The 21,678-nt window shown below is 50.9% G+C and overlaps 1 protein-coding gene across 21 annotated transcripts in view; it reads left to right on the top strand.

The window, feature by feature from the left end:
- The window catches only part of plekha5 (pleckstrin homology domain containing, family A member 5), a 166,202-nt gene that overhangs the window by 113,283 nt on the left and 31,241 nt on the right, over positions 1 to 21,678 (top strand). For 13 of the 21 annotated variants that reach the window (XM_064342830.1, XM_064342845.1, XM_064342839.1 and 10 more), the window contains 8 exons: positions 2,172 to 2,304; positions 4,021 to 4,125; positions 6,227 to 6,299; positions 11,246 to 11,346; positions 12,749 to 12,864; positions 14,865 to 15,395; positions 18,113 to 18,596; positions 19,839 to 19,925. In XM_064342830.1, coding sequence (XP_064198900.1) covers positions 2,172 to 2,304; positions 4,021 to 4,125; positions 6,227 to 6,299; positions 11,246 to 11,346; positions 12,749 to 12,864; positions 14,865 to 15,395; positions 18,113 to 18,596; positions 19,839 to 19,925 — 1,630 coding nt within the window. Of the gene's footprint in view, positions 1 to 2,171; positions 2,305 to 4,020; positions 4,126 to 6,226; positions 6,300 to 11,245; positions 11,347 to 11,793; positions 12,232 to 12,711; positions 12,865 to 14,864; positions 15,396 to 18,112; positions 18,597 to 19,838; positions 19,926 to 21,678 lie in introns of those variants that run through there. The other 8 variants (XM_064342846.1, XM_064342840.1, XM_064342842.1 and 5 more) reach the window with 2 other exon arrangements.

Below are 21,678 nucleotides of genomic sequence, written 5' to 3'. Positions count from 1 at the left end.
GTCCATTACCCACCATGCCTACGCACTCCCAAGGGACAGGCCAGGCATGAGAGTGGGCCATTAGCCAAATGGAGCAAGAATAGCCGAGGAAGCTTCTCACTTCAAACGAGCTGCCCTGGCCTCTTCCGCAGCTTATTATTTTTATCCTGTGTGTCTGGCGCGCGTGCAAAAGGCTGTTGATTAACTTAATCCCGCCTAATGTTGCTCGCTGTGTGTGTTTGGGGAATAACGCGCTGTAGCAAGGTCAAGTTCTATTAAGCTAGGCAGTTCAATTAAAATGGTCCATTGCATTAATTGTGGACCAAAGGGGTTACTTTGTCTGTCTCCCCCTTCCCGATTTTCAGGTCTTTCCTAGACTACCAGGCTACAGTTAAAAGAACATCTACAATCTACAATTCTGTATTTGGACCGAATTATGGGCTGTTTTTTTTTCAGTTTCAGGTGGAAATCTTACTCCTTTCAGAGTCTTGAGCCGAGTGGAGAAGATGAAAGCATGTATGTAATTGTACTTAACTCCTGCCCATCTCGCACGGTGTGAGCGCCATGCTAATTCTGCTTGGGGGGCGGAGGGGTGGGGGGGCGTTCAGATAGCATTCAAGCGCAGGTGAGCCGTAGGAGAGGCGTCCGTCTCGATCACGGTCACGCCCACAGCTTCAGTCGCGGAGAAGCGTTCGTGTCACCGGCGTGAAATGTCATCATGGCAGGGTGGCCGGGCTCTGAAAGCAGGGGCGCTCGCCCGCAGAGCAGAAACAGTTTATTGATTTAAAACCTCCGATACTCCAGGAACGCTGCGGGCCAGCGATGGATTGTGCCAAGCCCAGCTGAAAATACTATGCCCTATATCCTCAGGAAGATTGATTTTTGTTTATTTTTTTAAAACTCGTTTTTTGACTTGTTTGCTCTGGAAGGTCACGCAGACCTTCGGCTTGCTGTGGCACCACGGTGCAGTAAACGCCTGTTTGGGATTGGCTGCCTCGCGCGCTGGAAAAGAGGGCTGTGATGATCTGTTTCGTGTCTGTGCAGTGCCCTGAGCTGTGAGGGATGAGTCGGTGTGCTGCACACGGCCTGTTCTCTTCGTGTCGTCGCTGTCTTGCACGTGAATGACAGGCTCTGTGACTCTGCTCGCTCGTGGTGACCCCGTGATGTACGTCTCTCTCCTCCCTGTGACTCTGTCTCCCAGGATGCACCTCTGTGTTCGGCGACTAATGCTCGTGCGTATGTTGCATACCCGTCGTTTGTGTGTGTTGATGTGAACCCGCTGTCGAACCAGTCTTTGCCGTGCGTGGAGCATGCCGTTGTCTGATTGGTCACAGAGCTGGTGTGACGTGCGTGTTTGGGGGGGAGCTGGATGGTGTGGGTGGGGGGAAGGGGATGCCAAAGGAGGCAGCAGTGGCTGGGTTTAGGGAGGACACATGAGCTGCTCCTATCAGGTGACCTCAAAGCCAGTACATCCGAAGGAGGCCACTTTCTTAACTTGTGATTTTCTGCCTGTTCGCTCCAGATACCACTGTTCCCTTCAGAGCTCAGCATTGTAAAGTAGCTTAAGAATGTAGGACACCGCTAGGGGTTGAAGACTTTCAGATTGTATTCCAGGTTTCATCATTCATCATTAGGACACAAGAAGGGAACGGTATTTATTTTTTGGCCATTGCTGCTCAATAGATAAAGAACTCATCAGTTTCAAACTAGTTTCAAACAACTTTCTTGTGCTTTCAGTTGTTTTCTCTTTCACACTCTCGCTCAACCTTCAGTATGACTAGGGCATAAATTTTAATGTAGTTCAATTTGTCAGCCAAAGTTGGTGAACGATTTAAAGTGGTTAGATGTAGAGAAATATATCAGCTTGCGGTGAGTAATTGCTTTGATTCATGTGGCCCGTTCCATGCAGGATAATGTACGATGCTGAGGTGCGCTCTTATTAAAAGTGGAGTTTAAACTCGAGCAGACTAGCCCGAATGAGCGCGTCCTGCTGTACTCTGCACAGTCGGGTAGCCCGTAGAGATCTACCACCCCTCTCTGCCTCGCTCAGCAATCACTCATCAGACACACTCCTGCTTAACTAGCCCATTGGCTTAGCTTAATTGATGCCTCAATTGTGTGTGTGTGAGTGTGTGTGGGCCTTTTTTCCCCCAAAATAATTCATCTCCTCCTCCTCCTTTTGTCCTCTTCAGGCCGGTCCCCAAAACGCCAACGCCCGCTCCAGCGAATGAGAAGAAAGAGCGACCGGTGAGCACCATGAGCGAAGCTTCCAACTACACGGGCGGGTCCGACTACGCCACCCACCCGGCCAGCCCCGCGGGCAGAGTGAGTATCTCCCCGCTGCAAGGGCTACATATCTATGGTGTATTACACCACTGCACCACCCGCCTGGCCATCCCCACTCTGCAGGGGCTACATATCTATGGTTTATTACACCACTGCACCACCCGCCTGGCCATCCCCACTCTGCAGGGGCTACATATCTATGGTTTATTACACCACTGCACCACCCGCCTGGCCATCCCCACTCTGCAGGGGCTACATATCTATGGTGCATTACACCACTGCACCACCCGCCTGGCCATCCCCACTCTGCAGGGGCAATATAACTATGGTATATTACACCACTGCACCACCCGCCTGGCCATCCCCACTCTGCAGGGGCTACATATCTATGGTGCATTACACCACTGCACCACCCGCCTGGCCATCCCCACTCTGCAGGGGCTACATATCTATGGTGCATTACACCACTGCACCACCCGCCTGGCCATCCCCACTCTGCAGGGGCTATATATCTATGGTTTATTACACCACTGCACCACCCGCCTGGCCATCCCCACTCTGCAGGGGCTACATATCTATGGTTTATTACACCACTGCACCACCCGCCTGGCCATCCCCACTCTGCAGGGGCTACATATCTATGGTGCATTACACCACTGCACCACCCGCCTGGCCATCCCCACTCTGCAGGGGCAATATAACTATGGTATATTACACCACTGCACCACCCGCCTGGCCATCCCCACTCTGCAGGGGCTACATATCTATGGTGCATTACACCACTGCACCACCCGCCTGGCCATCCCCACTCTGCAGGGGCTACATATCTATGGTGCATTACACCACTGCACCACCCGCCTGGCCATCCCCACTCTGCAGGGGCTATATATCTATGGTTTATTACACCACTGCACCACCCGCCTGGCCATCCCCACTCTGCAGGGGCTACATATCTATGGTTTATTACACCACTGCACCACCCGCCTGGCCATCCCCACTCTGCAGGGGCTACATATCTATGGTGTATTACACCACTGCACCACCCGCCTGGCCATCCCCACTCTGCAGGGGCTACATATCTATGGTTTATTACACCACTGCACCACCCGCCTGGCCATCACCACTCTGCAGGGGCTACATAACTATGGTTTATTACACCACTGCACCACCCGCCTGGCCATCCCCACTCTGCAGGGGCTACATATCTATGGTGTATTACACAACTGCACCACCCGCCTGGCCATCCCCACATGCAGTGTGAGTATCGCCCCTCTGCAGTGGCTACATATCTATGGTTTATTACACTACTAGGCCTCCAACCCAGCCCCGCAGGCAGAGTGAGTATCACCCCTCTGCAGGGGCTACATATCTATGGTGTATTACACAACTGCACCACCCACCTGGCCATCCCCACATGCAGTGTGAGTATCGCCCCTCTGCAGTGGCTACATATTTATGGTTTATTACACTACTAGGCCTCCAACCCAGCCCCGCAGGCAGAGTGAGTATCGCCCCTCTGCAGTGGCTACATATCTATGGTGCATTTTGCATGCTAAGCAGGAGCAAGCCCATCCACCTGGGGGTTTCACATCTATGGAGGCTTCCACTACAAGTTCTGGCAGTCTAGAAAGAAGATATTTCCTAATTTGACATTTCCCTTGTGCTGATTCATAATTCTCTTGTTTTGCTGACAGAACATAGTGAAATATGTGCCATCAGTTTGTCAAATGTCAGCCTGTTTTTTTTGTTTTTCAGCCTTCAAGATCTTCCAAAAAAGTTCACAATTTTGGAAAGAGATCCAATTCCATAAAGAGAAACCCCAATGCACCAGTGATCAAGAGCAACTGGCTCTACAAACAGGTAAATCTTTCTTTATTTAAGCTGCAGGCTGTCTTGTGGCCAGTAGAACTCATATTGTGCATGTCACTTACTTTTGTAAGCTCTTCTAAAGCAAAGTCCTTCAGCTCTGCCACTAGTGTGAAATAAAATTAAATCAGAGAAAACACAGTTGTTCAGGTCAGTTTTTTTTTTCTTCTCTCTCTCACCGTTTCTGCTGATTGTAATCACGGACCACATAGGGGGGCAGGGGGGACAGGGTTAACATTACGGGGACCTCCTACGGGACTCGGCTGAAAACTAGATAATTAAATCCTAGGCATGTCAGGAAGATTTAAAAAATCCTTTCTCACCTACTGTGCCGCTTCTGTTGTACTTGCAGAACTGAAGCACAAAGCAAATGCAAATGCGAGCTGTTTTTTTCTGCCCGCCTTTGTTTCGCGTAGCTTTTAAACTTTACACAATGCAGAGCTCATGTCCTTGCACCCGTCTGAGTTCCCGTCTAAAAAAAACTAAAAAAGAGCCCTCAAACAAAGCGAGCGGAGGGCTGCCTGAATGGGCCTCTTTTCAGTGCCTGCTCAAACGCTCCGCTCTCTCTAAGTCCACACGCGGACCTGCGAGAGAGAGCGGCCTTTCATGGCCGTCCCCTGGCGCCGGGGGGCGCTCTGGAGCGGGCTCGCGGCCGGCCGCGCTCAGCGGGGGGGGGTCTCCCTAATTTGGGTTTAATTGCAGCCTCGGTAATGGGCTCACGGGGGTCCCGTTCCCCTGCTGCCCACAGCGCAGCCCTTTGCTAACTAATGCAGTGTGATGACATCCGCGGGGAGGGGCCGCTCTTGGGGGCTGGAAGCGATGTCCTGCGGCTCTGAAGAGAGACAGCGCTGCCTTTCTGTTCCATCGAGGTCGGTGTGGGCGTTTCTGCAGACCAGCGCTCATGAGGGCAGACCTTTCATCTTCAACTTCTCTTTCATGGGAAGTTTTAATCCCTCTGCCTAAATATAGATCTTCAGAGTGGAGTACAGGCTGTTTCTGCCGTGCCTTGTGTCTATGCTTGCTTGCATTAAGGTATGCAGACAGCTCATTGGAGTCCTGCCACCTAATTAAATAAATGCTCAATCATTGGCTTGACGGGCAGTTAGACGGTGGGAACAGCGAGACTCGTACTAATTTCAGTGACAGGGAAAGTATTTACTAAACGGAAACACAGGGATATTACCGCGAACACGGACACCGTCAGGTCCAGTGCTGCATACGCTGTGGCGAACGCTCCCTCTTGAAGAGGTCACGCGTGTGTATCTGTACATATGGTACTTTAAAGAGAGACGTTTCCAGCACCCGGCAGCCAGGCCTGATTGGTGGATTTCTCGCGGACTCCAGCCGCCTGCAGCACAAAGCCGCGTGCGATTCGCTGTGTCTGCGATCGCGGCTGACGTACCCGTCCCCGAACACCAGGCCCCTTCCTGAACGGGGTCTCTCGCCAAACGCAAAACCGGGATCGCGAGCGAGGCTCAAGATGAACGGACGGCCCGTCTGTGACCTCTCCCTCGCCGTTTGTTTATTTTCATTATTTATTTTTCTGCTTTGACAATCCCCTTATGAAAGCCGCATCGATTGATGGCGGGGAAACGTTCGAAAGGGCAGCTCGTGTGCACTTTTCTCTTCAGCCCCACCGATCAAGGCCGTCTCTCGAAGGAAAAGATTGCGTTCAGTCGCATGGCTTTTTCCTGCATCCGGTGGGAGTGTATTATTTTCTTTATGCCTTCAAATCTTTCTGTCCCCAAGATACGGAACGTGGAGTGGAGTGGAGCGTGTGTGTGGGGGGGGAGGGGGAGGGGTTGCGGTGAACATGAAAAGAACGTCAAAAGTCAGGCGAATGACAGCAACTGATGTAAACCAAAGGCCGGATAATACGGTAATCCTCCGGGGGAAACGCAGCCAGGCACAGTGAAATGGCTTTGTTTCCGAGCCGCTGGGAGCTAGAGATGGCCGGTGTGTTAGAGCCGGAATGGAGGTTGCTGTGATTGGCACGGCTGCCGGTCGAGCCTGTGTGAGCAGTGTGAATCCCTGCAGACCGAGTGACCCTGGCTCTCTTAACCCCCCCCCCCGTCTCCCTCCCCGTCTCCCGCAGGACAGCACGGGCATGAAGCTGTGGAAGAAGCGCTGGTTCGTGCTCTGCGACATGTGCCTGTTCTACTACAGAGGTGAGCTCACCTGCCGGACCGGCCTCCACCTCCGCCTCCGCCTCCGCCTTCACACGGAGAGACCAGACATCACGCGTGGGCGCTAGCACAGGACACACGGGCTTACACGTGCACAGTAATCTTCTGAAGTACTTTAGCTCTGCAGACACCAGTAACATCTGTTTTCCCCGGTCTAGAAACTAAATTTGTCTTTCACATGATGAAAACATTTTGGCTAGATGGTGTATAGTATTGTTGAAAACTCGGAGGGCTCTTTGAGAGTGCGCTCAAATTGTACCAGGATCTGAAGAATTCTGAGTATTTGAAAGTCTAAATTTTGACCCAGGTCTGATGCGTGCAGACAGCGATTTTGTTTTCGAGCTGGTTGGAGATGAAGCAGGCTCATTTCCAGAGTTAGCAGACTGTTTTAACATACAGGCAAATTTACTGCGGTTCACAACCATCCTAATTACGTGCGAGTCCTTTTCTTTTGCACTCCCTTTTTCAAAATTGGAGAGGAAATTAAAAGCGTGGGTTTGGTGACGGTGGCGTATAAAACTGGAGACCCAAGTTTAGACAAGCATTAAGAGCGCATTGGTAATGTACAATCTCTCTGCTTAGCCCTTTCCTTTTTTAACGGAAGGTGCAAGTGCCCCATTAGCGCTCGGGCTGTTTCCTTATTTGCTCTTGGCTGCGAGATTAGTAACATCCATTAGCGCCCGTACTGCGCATCCCCCGGTGTTCAGACCAACACTGAGTCTCCACGGCCAGAGTCCAGCACAAGCGTATTTAAGCTGCACTCCTGCTGAAGTGGCCAGCCCACGTGTATAAGCGGGAGAGGAGGACAGGAAGCTCACTTTGAAGTGTCAATTACGGGCTCCCTGTAGTGCCTCTGTGTTAGCACGTTAGCACGTAGCCACTTGGCAGCTTGAAGGGGCAGGTGTTTTGGACTGTGCAGGAGTTACAGAGAGAAACCTGGAAAGCTGTCCACTCGGTGCTTGGTTGGTGACATGGTTGGTTGGCAGCAGGCCTACATGACCTGCAACTGTCAGCAAGGCATACAGTTTTCCTTTGTTGCAGCAAGGATGTACACACTATTGAGAAAAAAGATGCCCTCCTTTCTGACTGGTGATGACATCATGAGTTGCATTTAATGAAGCTAGTAAGTTGTAGAACACTAGATGCAATCCCAGCTGCCCTGATGGGAGCCTTAAGATACCTGAATCCAGTAAATACTATTGCTTTTGGAACTTCCTGTATTAACAGAACATGTGACTCTTTTCTCTTCATGTGGCCTTGGATTTTGTGTGCTTAAAAATGTAGTTTTGAATGATCATAAGATAATATGAACTAATGGATAGCATTTTGACCACATCAGTTGAGATCAAAGCAGACTTATGAGGCTAAGCACGACAGAGCCGCTCTGAGCTCTTTTCGTGAAATTAATCTTTATTATAATGGCCGCGGTTACTTTTGTTGACTGCGGAGCCAGGATATTGGAAAATTATGTGGTCTTTATTATTTTCCAAATAAATCAAACTTTTGAAACACCCCTGGAATTAAATGAATAACGACATAAAAGATAAGCCCTCTTCCTTCAAATTTAATTTCACACTTTAATGACGGCGATAACTGGATGGTCAGTCAGTGGTGCGGAGATCCCCTCGCCTTACAATCCCTTCGCTTTTATTCGGCGCGCGTGGATTAGCCTCGCTAGCGCACATTAGCATTCCGTCGCCCGCGTTCTACACGATCGGTCCCCGTGTTTCTCAGAGGCGGGAAAGAGCCGTTCTTCTGGCTGCATTATTGCCGAACGCACGGATCTTGTTTGCCTGCACGCTTTTTTACAAGAGGCTGTGAAACGATGGGTGGCCGATGCAAACGGTTACACGCATTTCAATAAAGCTTCGAATTAATCTTTTATTAGCTCATTGATCAGTATTCTGAAAAAGAATGAAAAATTAATTTATTACGTGACATTAATTGATTGTGCATTCTATGGATATTTAATGTTTTGACTGAGCCAAAAATTATTCTTGGAAGCTGAATCCTTCATTATTTAACGCCGACCGCATCAGAATTTTAATGGGCACGCTTTTCGTCACAAAACCCGGGGTGTTCTCACATGCAGCGTGCTCCGTAGTGCACTTCTAGGGATGGACTGGATTGGAGCACCCTGTCCTGTGTCTGTTCAGCGGCTGTAGAATATGGCTTCTCCCCCCCCCCCCAGTTTCAGAAGGAGTTGCTCTGCATTACTTATGAGCCTGGCCTGCGGCCATGTGAAGGGTAACCTTCAGGGGCTCATTTTTCCTGTTATCCATTTTCACTGTTTAATATTTTACTTTTTACGCCATTCCAGTCATTTTCTCAGGTGTAGAACATTGCTCTCCGCTCTGGAGTTACGGGCCTGTGATCTTCCGGTTACCTGCCCAGGTCCGTGATCACGTCCACGTTCCCGGTCCTTCGCGCCTCTGTAGAACCGGGATATTGCACGTGTGGCTGCCCATTTAATTTGGACCTTCCCATAGACCCATGCTCACAATCACTCTAAAAGCACCAAAAATCTGATCTTTTTCCTTATTCGAAGACAGTAATCACTGTTGGACTGAAGGCTGTTGAACTACCATAAGCCGTAGGTAGCTGATAGTCAGATGGTCTACTCTGCATCTACTTGGGTTTAAGTTTTTCCATTTCCATAAAGGGTGCAATTATATCGGATATGTCTGCAATCAGACCACCAGCAGACATGTTGGACTCCAGGGAAGAGCGTGTTCAGTGAAGATGTTCTGAAAGGCGGGGAGAGACATGTTTAGGAGGTGCTGATGACTAAGCGCCTCTCTCTCTCTAGCTCTTTCCCCTTCTCCCTTTCCCTCCCTCCGCCCCCCCTTCTCTCCTTTCAATCAGCAGGTCATATTAAATATTGATGTAGCTGTTTAGAGCCCGGAGATGTAACAGGTTATTAATGAGCAGGATGGGGACGATGCTAAGCCTCCGTTTGGGCCGAGCGTCTGCGGAGCCCGATAGCCCTTATCGCCCGGGCAGCTGTTGCCAGCGCGGAGCCAGATAAGGGCGCCGGAGCCTTTGTTATTGGGCACGGCGTGCTCCTGTCGCCTTTTCTATCTCCGACAACGCAACAAGGTGGCGGAACAAAAGAGGAGCGTGACCAGACAGGGACGGGGGGGGGGGGGGTCTCCCCGAATACACGCTGCCCTCCGTAGCTGTGGTTACGCACCCACGCTCACACCCCCTCCCCCACTCCCCCGCAGAGCTTGGTTTCCCTGTCTTCCTCCTCCTGGGCTGTTTTTCCCCCTTCAGCAGAGTCTTCCTCGGTCTGGCTTCGAGTTAGGATACGCGCTCACTCTGAAGCCAGGAATAAACTGTGAATAAATCCTGGTCGACTGAGCGATGAAATGCCCTGCTCAGCCCGAATATCAGGACGGCAGCCGGTAACCCTGCCCCCTGAGGTAGCAGGTAGCAGTTCAGCATCTCCAGCGAACCTGGGCTGCAGTGATATCATGAGCGTGGGGGACCTCAGACTTACGGCTTAAGCCTATGATCCCCAGGATACCGTCACAAATGGGGTACGCCAGCCTGTTTTTATTTGGTTTGAATTATATTCCCACAGCGCGATAAATAATTTAGCGTTGTGATTAAGTCGTCCTGAAGGTTGTAAGATGGAGAGCTGGCAGTTGCAGCCCAGAGGAAGTGAACACTGCCAATGCATCTCGGGTCCTGCCTGGGTGGATTTTCGGAGGGGGGGAGGGGGGGTGGTGGTGTTTTCGGATTTGTGCAAACAGATGGCTTGTATCAAATCTGGAGATTAAAACATTTTCTGTGCAAATCTTTGAACAAGGCTAAGCCGTCATGCTGAACAGAGCAGTTGGAGTCTGTCTGTTTCAGCCTGTTTCCTGTTTGTTAGATGAGTGAAGTCACACTTCGCTTTAGCTTGATGTGTATGGAAGGCTTGTGTATTTACAGGTGCCTTGCCTGACCCATGAAGGCGATCCATTGTTTACATGCACAGTATCACATTACTTCCCCTACCTTTGACTTCCCTGCTTTAGGTAGCGTTTGGAATGGGGCAAAGGAAATTCCGTACAGCCCACAGTCTCCTTTTAGTTTTAATTACACGTTTTCCATCCATTTGTTTGCCATATGTAATCATGTTCTGTGTCATACTAGTGTGGTGTCGTACAGTTCTGCTAGAACAAGGGTGACATTTGCACTCCAAAAACGTTGATGTTGCTCCCAGAAATTATGAACTGCTGCTACAATCCAGAAAATCACTGACAAAAGGATTTATATGCTTAGCAAATACCCTTATGCAAGTTTCTTCCTTAACTTAAATATATTACATATTATTCATTCTTACCTTTGGGTGTTCTAAAGTAGCTCAGGATTAGTACCTTGCCCAAGGGCACAACAGCAGTGCCCCAACATTGAATTTGGACCTGCAGGCTCCTAGCAACCAGTCCCTCCATTTTGCTGCCTCTGGTCCAAATCTGTAGAGTTTATTTGGTTATAGTTAGTAACTGTGACATAGATACATTTTCTCTCTCGCCTTCTTTTGCTAATGTTCGGGGGTTCTATGGCATGATGAGGAAGGCGTCGTCTCTGTCTCCTCCCCATCTGTGCAGCCCGCGCGGTGTGGGTGTGTTCAGAAATCACGGCTGTCCTTTCGCATTTCGATTTCCCCAACGAGCGCTCTGTCTGGCTGCCGCACGCAGCCCAGCGCGAGGGCGGCGAAATTAGGTTTTTCACGGGAGGGTGCGAGAGCCGCGCCCGTCAGAGACCCCTCTGCCGCGCTCAGATAAATCCCGTCTGAAATCATTTCCACCGCCGCGGGAGGAAGCGAAAAGCGGGACTTCACACGGCCGTCGCAGCTCGGGCCCGGGTGAAGATAAACAGCGCTTTTCCCTCCTAAAGTCCGCCATTTTAAAATGCAAATATCCCCCCCCCCTCCACAGACGAGAAAGAAGAAGGGATCCTTGGAAGCATCCTCCTGCCAAGCTTCCATATATCCATGCTTTCTGTGGACGACCACATCAACAGAAAATACGCCTTCAAGGTCTGTGAATCATCCCTTTTTCATCACTGTTTGAATTTGCATGATTTTCTGTCGGTTAATATTGTTTGAATGTCCAGAGTAAAAAAAATTTTTTAAAACAGTGAGCGAAGGCACAGCAAAGATGTTGAAAGAAATAAGACCCTTGATGTGAAGGTAGGGAGTGTTTGGTTGGCAAAGGCTTAGGGGGGTGAATGTTGGTAAATTGGTCTGGGCCTCTGCAGAGGGGAGGTCACAGGCCCGGCAGCACTTGAATTTATGGTGTTGTACATCGACTCTGTTGAGCACAGAGTTAGAAACCCTGAAAAAGTAGTAGCTGACCCCCACCACCCCCCACCTCCCAAACCTATGCACTGCACTCTGCCAAGCCCCATGATGTAGCGACGCCCTGCAGTCTGCGGAAGGTCACTCCAGCCACCACCACCCCCCCACCCCCGGGGCGACTGCGGCTGGCTTGGGGCCTGTGTGGGAGACTTGGAGCCACTCTTATGGTTCAGAGTTATAACCGTAGTAAAAGAGCTCATATTTCTGAAAAGAGGAAGACCGCTCGTATAAGTTCGCTTGGAGCCGGTCCCACACAAGCAGTGTGCTGTTGGGCTGGGCTTGCCTTACTGCGTTGGGCTTATGTGAGAAGAGGTGTGTGTCGTGCCTTGTGCCCGTGTTTGTCTTTTTGCACAGACTGTGGGAATTTGACAATGAGACGAGGATCTGTTCTGAGTTTGTTTTTCACAGGCTGGGATAAACTGGACGCTGTTTATACTCATTCAATGTTCCATTCGCTCTCTCTCTCTCTCTCTCTCTCGCTGAATGCCCCCTGTTTATCTTGCCTGAGGCTGATGGAGGGAGGGCAGTTAGCATGTTAACTGGGATCATCGTCATAGCAGTTTGGTAAGTCATGCCACATTGTTAGCATTTATCCGCTTCTGTTGCATAATGCTATGATGCACACATGTCTGGAAAAGGCTCTGTTTACAGCTCATTAAAAGGGTCCCGTATGACACCGAGAAACACAGTGTGTGACAGAAGGGCACAGATGGTGACATCACAGGCCTGTGTTCTGCGCTTTCTGGGAAATAGCCTGGAATCAGAACTGACACCCAATTAGCCTGCTCGTCACTGACAGCAATCCTGAACAGGGCCTCGCACGGAAAGCAGTGTGCTTTGCCACGTTCTCCATGTCGCCATTGGAAAATGCATTCAGCCATATTACACCAATTTATTAGACTGGAGAGTCTGGATCTGAGGCATATTTATCTCACAGAGCCTAACCCTATTCTCTCTCTCTCTCTCTCTCTCTCTCTCTCTCTCTCTGTCTGTTTCTCTCTCTCTCTCTCTCTCTCTCTCTCTCTCTCTCTCTCTCTCTTTCAGGTTTCCGCAGCGGTGAACCCTGTCCTCTCTTAACCAGGCGACACATCCAAACATGCGGACGTACTACTTCTGCACGGACACGGCCAAAGAAATGGAGTCCTGGATGAAGGTGATGACGGACGCAGCCCTGGTGCACACGGAGCCCGTCAAGAGGTGGGTGTGCAGACGCCGCCGCTGTTTGTCGTTCGTTCACATTGTGTTCACAGTCCTCCCTCGTGGTCTCTCATTAAGAAAGAAACAAACGGCCTCGGGTTTACTTTTTTTTTTTTTGGCCCGCGTTTCTGCTTGGGTTAGTTTGGGATACCTTGTGGACCGCGGCGTTTATTAGCCTCTCCTCCGGAGCAGAAAAAGGAGCTTATCGGTTGCGTAACCGCGGTGATTGTCCACCTGAGTAACTGGGAATTAAGCCGTCCGCACGCCGGGAGCTCAGCGCAAGTTTCGCCAGCGCCGCGCTTCCTCCGACCGCCCCGCTCCCATTAACGCTTCACTTGCATCCACGGGCGAGGCAGGGACACAAATGGGGGAAGCTAATTAAAGAAAACTAATTAATTGCAGAAAGCAAACGCAGGCACAGCTTTACTGGGGCTGGGTTTTCTCTCTGGTTTTTGCTTGCTGAATCATCGCATGTTCTGGGAGTTTTGTCTTCACATGGAAAACATTGTCGATGCTCATGCACCACAGTGGTTTACCTCACAGCTAAAAATATTGCATTGGGCGACCGGGCTGCGTAAACGCTCAGAAACACGCAATGAGGTCATGGCACACGCAGTTTTACGAGCGCCAGTATGGCTTTTATTGGCCTGGGGGAGGTACGGAAGGCCGCCAGGCGGGTTAAAAGAACCCGCGTTCGACGGCCTGCGCCCTGAAACCGGAGAAGTGTTCCGCTCGCCCCCCCCCACGCTGCAGCGGGGAGGAAATCCCCGGCCTGGGGAACGGGGGACGGATGAGGGGCGAGCCAGACAATGCCAGAGCAGACCTGGCTGCCACGGTAACACACCTGCAGAGTGAGGACACGCGCTCAGACACCCGCAGAGAGAAAGGCCCTCCAGCGGGACGCTCCGTCTGCCCCGTCTGCAGACAGCCACTTATTGGAAATCTCTAATTTCCACTTTCTAGTCCCTCCAAGGCACGCGGGGTGCATCGGTTGCCCCCCCCCGCTTTTTGTAGGATAATCACATTTCATTAGATTCTTCTGTTACTTCATCTCATGTCTGAGATGAGAGGGGGGCAGGGGGGGGGGGTAGCGTAGCGATTTTCACCAGTTTCAGTTTGAGCAGTTGGGGGAGAGGAGCCTTCCTCTCTGTGTAACGGGAGAATGATGAGTTTTCCTTATTCCTTACGCAGCCGCTTTCTCCAGCGTTCCCCGTACACAGCATTACAGGCGCTTCGATCCCCGCGCTGCCGGGCTGGACAGCTTAATTAGCGCTGGTGATCTGCATGGGTCTCAGACCCGCCGGAGATTCACACTCCTCCTCTCTGCAGCCGCCCTTCATCCAGCGTGACTCGCAGCGCTCTCAGGGAAAAAAGAGATGTGCTACATTATATTGCAATTATGTGGGCCTTTTGGAAAATGTGATGAATATATTTCTGGAGTGTAATATATTGCGAACATACACACACTCACAGTTAAATGCTAAAAATATTGAGACAGTGAGACAATATTTGTTTTTTAGATCTGTCCTCCAGCACAGATAAAAGGTTTGAGATATGAGGTTAAAGTGCTGACTGTCAGCTTTAATTTGAGGGTATTTACATCTATATTTAGATCTGTTTAGGAATTACAGCTCTTTTATACATAGTCCCCCCTGCAAAGTACTTCAAGAGCCTGACACCACTGTGCCACACCCGGGAACTGAACTCACAAGCTTATAGTTACAGTCCAGTTGTGTGTTCATCTCCCAAAGAACACAGTGCTCCTGCAGCGCTGTATGGTTGGGTCCCCCTCGTTTTGGCAATACTTTCCCCGACTCTCTGATCTGATGGCATGCACCAGTGGTGCAGAAAATCTCATTCAGCTGTCATTCAAGCCTTTAATTCTCTCTCTCTCTCTCTCTCTCTCTCTCTCTCTCTCTCTCTCTCTCTCTCTGTCTGTTTCTCTCTCTCTCTCTCTCTCTCTCTCTCTCTCTCTCTCTCTCTCTCTCTCTCTCTCTCAGGATGGAGAGGCTGAAGGTGGAGCACCGCGTCCCGCAGGAGGTGAACAACGTGCTGAACCACCGGGTCCTGACGCGGCCCGAGGTCCAGAACAACGAGCGCAACCGCGAGGCGGCGCCGCCGCTGCCGCCCGAGGAGCGCAAGCAGAAGGACGCCGAGAAGTACGGCTTCCAGAAGGACGGCGTGGAGCGGCCGCTCACCAAGATCAACAGCGTCAAGCTGCAGCCGGCCCAGGCCGCCGCCATCGCCGCCGCCGTCAGCTCGTCACGGCAACAGGCCAACAGCGCCGGCCCCGCCTCCGCCGCCGCCGCGCAGCCCATCCTCTACAAGCCCCCCCCTCAGGTGAACGGGTCCGGGGACCGCACCCCGGGGGAGGCGCCGAACGCCCTGCCCCCCAGGCCCCCCTCCCAGGCTCCGCCCCTCGCCCCGCCCCAGGAGCCCGAGAGGACTCTGCAGAGGACCAACTCCATGCAGCAGCTGGAGCAGTGGGTCCGGATCCAGAGGGGGCGTGGCCAGGAAGACGAGACGCGGAGGTGAGTGGGGGGGGAGTGGGGGGAGTGCTGGTCTGCAGCACTGCCAGCGTACGTGTGCTACATCCCTTAGCAGCCGTGTGCTTCTGTAGGGGCAGCTGCAAGCTCACGTCCTGAGCACACACAAGTTCTGAGGAGCATTTAAGTTCTCAGACAAACTCTGGACGACGCAGTAAAGAAACAACACAATAAAAAACAAATTAAAATAAGAAGAAAAATAAACGATTTATCCCTCCTGCAGGGACCGTGGACTCATTCTTGCAGGCAACCCAAGCAAGTTTATCGTCAAAAACCTGTCTGTCTTTTGAGATACTCCGGCTTTGATATTTTTTTCTGGTTGCTTTAGTCCGGCAGAATGTGGTTTTCTCTCTCAGCGTCTCTCTGTTCGCTCGCATGAATAAGTAATACGCCACGGCCCTTAATGAAGGAGAGCGCTCTCAGCCCAGAGACGGGGAACAGAGAGCCCGTATGTGCTGCTGTTAGCCACCGCTGGAGGTCCAGAGACAGCCTGCTGTTTCAGACGGGAGAGCCCTTCAGTGAGGCGCTCAGAACAAGCCTACCGGCTGACCGCCTCCATTTACTAAACCTTGACCCTGCTGGTTGTTTGTGTTCGTCTGCACAATCAAATGGTTTCTAAAACAGTGTACGCGTCGGCCTTTTCTATTTTCTGCCGAGTAAATTGCATTCATGTCGCAACATCAGTCTCCTGCCAGTCAGGCATTGCGGAGTATGGTTCTTAAGCTTATCATAGGACAAACCACAGTCACTGAAGCCGCTGGCCTGCAGCTCACCAAAGGCTCACACAAAAAGTCCAGTTAGAGAGACTGCAGTATGTACTGTAGTTTTCTGTGACCTCTATTTGCGTTTATGTCGGCGACTGTGCATGTCTGGGAGTTAGAGTAAGGAGCGCTCAGACAGAGAGTGGCTGGGTCCCAGGCTGGCAGTCTGAAAGGTAGGCAACCCCAGGGTTATTAGTTTAGCCACGGACAAGACAGCGCTCTTCCACAGCCCAAATCGGCCATTTATTCGCCGTTGTATCTATTAAGGTGGGGTTTATTGAGGGCGGTTCGAGCTGGCAGGCCGCTGCTCTATTATTGCCCTTGTTTTTTCCTCCAGACAAAATCAGTTCCAATCTGACTCCGGCGAGCCCCGCGTTGTCATTACCGCGCGCGGCCGCCATGTCTGCGCTCTCCCCGCCCGTGTAATTTAAGCCCCGACGCAGCCAATCGAGAACGGCTCCGGAGAGAGATAAGGCTCTCCGCCAGCGCGCTGGGGAAATGAAAAGATTTTTAGGGAGCGGGGAGGGCAAGGGGGGGGGGGGACGGACCGGAACATCGGTCAGAGCGCGTGTGTCACTTTGCATCTGATACAGTCGAGTTAATGTCACCCCAAATGGTTTCCTCAGACTGGAGGCGCTGTTTCTGGTCCGCGGCCGACGCGCCTTTTATATTTATGCGTGGGGCGAGTCGAGGCACCGTCAGGCCCGTGTGCGTCCGCCTCCGCTGCCTGCCTGTCGTTGTGGGAATGAGGGGCTTAATGAGAGGAGCATGGGTTTTTGTTTATTGCTCTTTCTCATTTGCTGTAAAGGTTATTTGGTTCCTTTTTCACCTCTTTGGTTAGCTGTGATAAATGTCATATGTGCTGCATCCTATTGGAGCGCTGATTTTTGGTGCATGTCGTATGCACTGTGCCTTAAGAAAGGTCCACAGTAATCTGTGTGTATTTCATGCGAGCCGTGCTATTATAGAGCTACGGTAAGGACAGCTTCATCACTGTGTCCTCTGTGGAATTGCTTTGCCATCCCCGCCCCCCGTATCGATTTTCGGTGGCGGTAATACCCTGCGAGGATGCGTGCCACGTCTTTAAATAAAGCGACGGCTTTATTGTGCTGCAGGGCTCCAGACGAAACTTTTTACGTTGGTGCCACTGGTGCCAGTGACTTTCTCAGGTACAGGCGCCAGCACAAAATGAGGTCGTACCCACAATTTTGCCCTGACTCCTCATGCGAGGGTATATTAACCTATAGCGTGCTGTGTGCTCTGTCTAGTCCTAATTATTTCACGGAGAATGTTGTCTCTGTGCGTCACTGCAAAAGACGTTGCGGGAGGGAGAGCAGATTCACTCACACACCCAGAAACAACCGGAAGGTTCCCTGCTTCCCTCCCTCAGTTTGAGGGGGGTGTGGGGGTGGTCAGCTTCTCCTGTCAGTCAAACTTTGGGTCGAGGTGCAGGGATAACCGGCTTTGATCCCGGTGGAGACGCCGTTTCTCTCATCAGCCCCGTCTCAGCCCCGGGAAGGAGCTTCGCAAACGTGGGCGATACTGGCAGCCGACAAATTATTCAAATTAGCAGCGCCTAATCGCTCCCTCCGCCACAGGATCCAGCAAGGTCATTCTAAAAATACCCCGGGTCCCGCAGCGAAAATGGGTCCTTTCCAGCCCCCGTGCTCCAGGAAGCCGATAACCGGCGCGGAGTCTTTACGAGGAGAGAAAAGGCCTTTTATTCTCACAGCCCTCAGGACAAAACTACTGTATCACAGCAGCCAAAGCCAGAATTTATTACCATAATTAGATTATTGACTTATGCGCATGGTAAAATGTGGTCTTTGCTAAATGTCAGATTGGAGGGAAATTTAAACGCAGTGCTGTGGGGCTGTTCTGGAAGTGTATTTTTTTTAAAAATCCGTTTGTTGACTGGTTCTCTGTGGATGTGCTTTTCAGCATCACCTCCTACCAGACCCTACCCCGCAACATGCCCAGCCACCGGGCGCAGGTGGTGCCGCACTACCCCGAGGGGTACCGCACGCTCCCCCGGAACAGCGTGATGCGCCCCGACAGCATCTGCAGCATGTCGCCCTCGGTGTACGACCGGGCGCTGGGCCCCCCCCCGGCGGAGAAGCGGCGCTCCATGCGGGACGACACCATGTGGCAGCTGTACGAGTGGCAGCAGCGGCAGGCCTACACCAAGCAGGGCCCCCCCCCGGCCGCCTACGGCACCCTGCCCAGCCCCAAGACCATGGTCAACCTGTCGGACCACGTGGCGCACTCCATCCCGCCCTCGCCCTCCCACGGCTCCCTGGCGCACTACCAGGGCTACTCGCCGCTGCGCTCCTACGGCAACCCCAGCGCCCGCTCCGAGGTGTCCTCGCCCGTCTTCCGGGGCGACGTCTCCATCGACCGCCGCCACAGGGCGCACCTCGCCAAGGTAGGGGCCCCGCCCTGCGCCTTCGCCGTCGCCGCGGCGACGCTCCTCACCCCGCTCAGGTCTTCACGCAGAGCTGCTGTTCTTGGATGAGTCATCACTAGGAAAGGTTTTGGAACATGGCAAATGTGGAGGTGCTGTTCAAGGTATCAGTGTACTGCATTTACTGTTCCAAAAGTCTCTCAATGTCCCCAGTGATTGGTCACAAATGTAACTGATACACTAATAACAACTGCAATTTATCAGTGACTTGTGAAAGTTACTGTTCAAATTCTCGAGCAAAATACTGTGCAGGTATTTTTTTGAGTTAGCGTGGAGACTGGGCACGTGTCTGGATTTATAATAAAACGTTATGAAAATATGCTCGTCATATTTGTAAATTCAATCCCATTTTCAGTAGTATTAATGATTGTGGATGAAATTCATTGCGGCCATACATAACATTATAGAAAATTGCTTGTTATAAATTCAGTGTTGAATAGTCGAGCTCTGACATCCTATTTACTGGAATGTCCCGGAGATTAATTTAGGAAAATCTTTTTTATATATATAGCTATACAACTCTTTTCTGTTGAATTGTAAAGCACAATGGAAATGAGCTACTGCTTAAACAAAGGTTCATACACCCTTCTGTGCGGTGTGATCTAGGAGGTCCACGAGGTATATTTTAACTTTTAATTTTCTTCTACACTCAAGACACCCAGTACCCTTCTTGGTTGTTGGGTCTAAATGATGGAGCTTAACTTCACTTTGCAGGCGATGTATAGCAAGCAATTTCTAATCTACGGTCCTTGGGTTTGTGTGCCTTTGAGCCTCTAAATGAGTTATTTTTCCTCTGCATCCCACAACACAGACTTTATAATAATTTAAAATCATTAAAGCATTGATTGTGTAATGCCGCTGGCCTTGGCTGTTCGGGAAGCGCGATGCACAAGCAGTCCCGAGTGCTTTGCGCCACGCAGCTAATTACGGGTCATCTTCCGCCCCACGAGCCCCCGTCCCCGTCAGCGAAGTGACTGCTGATTGGAGGAGCCGGGAAAAAAAGGCCATCGAGTTGAAGGAGCGCGTCTGTTAACAGCAGCCCTTCTCTTTCTGCTCCCTCATCCGCTAAATGGCTTCATTCATTCCGCCGCTCCTTTTAATTGGCCCAGAGAAATGGCGACGGGCTCCTCGCTCCAACGCGGTAATGACCGAGGCTCCTTCCCCTCTCTGTTTACCCCCCCACCCCTCCCCCTCCCCCCCCAGCAGTACGGCTACCCGCCCGACCGGAGGTCCATGCCCGCGGGCATCCCTGCGCCGCCCATCACCCCACAGTCCCTGCAGGGCAAGACGGTAAGAGCCGCCCGAAACCCCCTCCCCTCAGACCCCGCCTTCCACGCCCCCGTGTCCTCGGAGAGAGTCAGTCACACGTCCGTTTCCTGCGCCAGCCCTAATTTCAGGGGTGGGCTGAATCCAGACTCCCTCTGTGGCTCTGAGCAGGGCTCCAGCTGAAGATGAACGCTGTTCATAATCCCCTCTCTCTCTCTCTCTCTCCAGCTTTCCTCCTCTCTTTCTTTTCCTCTCTCCCATAAGAAATTGTTGGTGGAAATCATTAGAAGCAGATTCTGCAGGGGGGTGTTTTTTGACGTGACGGGAATATAAATTTGATTCTGAAGAAACAAACTGGTTAAAATCCGGGGATGTGTACGTGCTTGAAAACGCACGCTTGCCCATTGAATGACAGCAGGAAACGGAGTGTCTGGGAGGCGCATACTAAACAAAGTTTTAGTTTGATGTCTTTCCCCTTCATCATTTGTCATAATTCATATTGTTTTAATATGTGGGAAAAAATTGTCAGTTTAGAAAGAATGTCAATTAATTTTGACTGGAATTGGAGGTAGCATTGATTGCTGCATGGATGGGTAGCTCTCTGAATGCATTACCCAGTGAGTTCTGCGATAATGGATAAAGTTACTGAGCTGGAGTGAAGCGTGGTATTTCTTAAACAAAGCCGTTTAATGGGCTCATTTGCATTAGAGTCTGTTTTATTCCAGTCGTCAAACAACGATGACGATAAATCGAATCATTACATTTGTTCTGTGTGTGTATGAACTCTGCTACTTTAGCCACAAACGTGTGCCAATCAGGCCTAAACGGGGCGCTGTGATGTGTCGTGGTGATGTCATAGACGCGGCCGTGTTCCGAGGGTGCGGGTGTTCCTTAAAGGAGGTGACTGTCCGATAGACTGCGGGCGCATCGGTTTTTAAAGGGCCTGTCAGCCTCAGCCTCGAGTCATCACGTAATGAAGGGCCTGTCAGCCTCAGCTCTCCATTAACGGTTATGAGCTCTGTCTCTGCTCTTAGGGTAGAGCTTACCCTGCAGGCTGAGACCTCGGGCCCGCGGGAATGACTACAAGTCCCACGTGCCTTTGCACGGTCTCAGTGCAGGGACGTGGAAACGTGCCGGTGCTTTGTTGAGTTTTGAGGGTACGGCGTGCTTTGTAACCACTCGCTGTCAGTCTATCTGAGGTGACAGGAATAAGCTCATTTATCTTTGTCTGTGCTGGAGCCTTATGTGATGTAAGGATATCAATGTGACATCATGCGTTAACCTTTCTTATCCCAGAAATCATACTTTTTTCTTTGTTTTTTTTTTCTATTTTAATTTTGTTTAAAATTTTGTAAGACTTTATTTTGATCTTATGTTTTATCTGTGCCGATGTCTTGTCATGTTAATATCGGTGCTTCAGAGTGTGTGATCACATGTTAGCTGATGTGAATATACATGTATAATGGTTTAATGTGAGTTTGATTAACATTGATGTCTTTCCCCTGATAGCCTTCATTCAGTGAAACTGAGAAAACTATGGATAACCCTGATTGTGTTGGCCTGTGAATGAGTTCACTGATGCTATAGGAGCCCGGGGACAGGTCGACACGATTCACAGTGCTTCCTTGGCAGACAAACAAATGGTCTGTTTGACCGTGCATTAAGACCCTAATTAAAGAGAAGATGGGCAATTAAGATTATGCCTAATGCAGTTAGAAGCTCTCAAGCTTTACTCTAATCGGTGACATGCACGCGTGCGTGTGCACAAACACACACT

Source organism: Anguilla rostrata, chromosome 7, assembly GCF_018555375.3.
Source record: "Anguilla rostrata isolate EN2019 chromosome 7, ASM1855537v3, whole genome shotgun sequence".
In the NCBI taxonomy this organism is placed as follows: Eukaryota; Metazoa; Chordata; class Actinopteri; order Anguilliformes; family Anguillidae; genus Anguilla; species Anguilla rostrata.
Note: the sequence above shows the minus strand (reverse complement) of the source record. Positions and strands in the feature narration are given on the sequence as shown.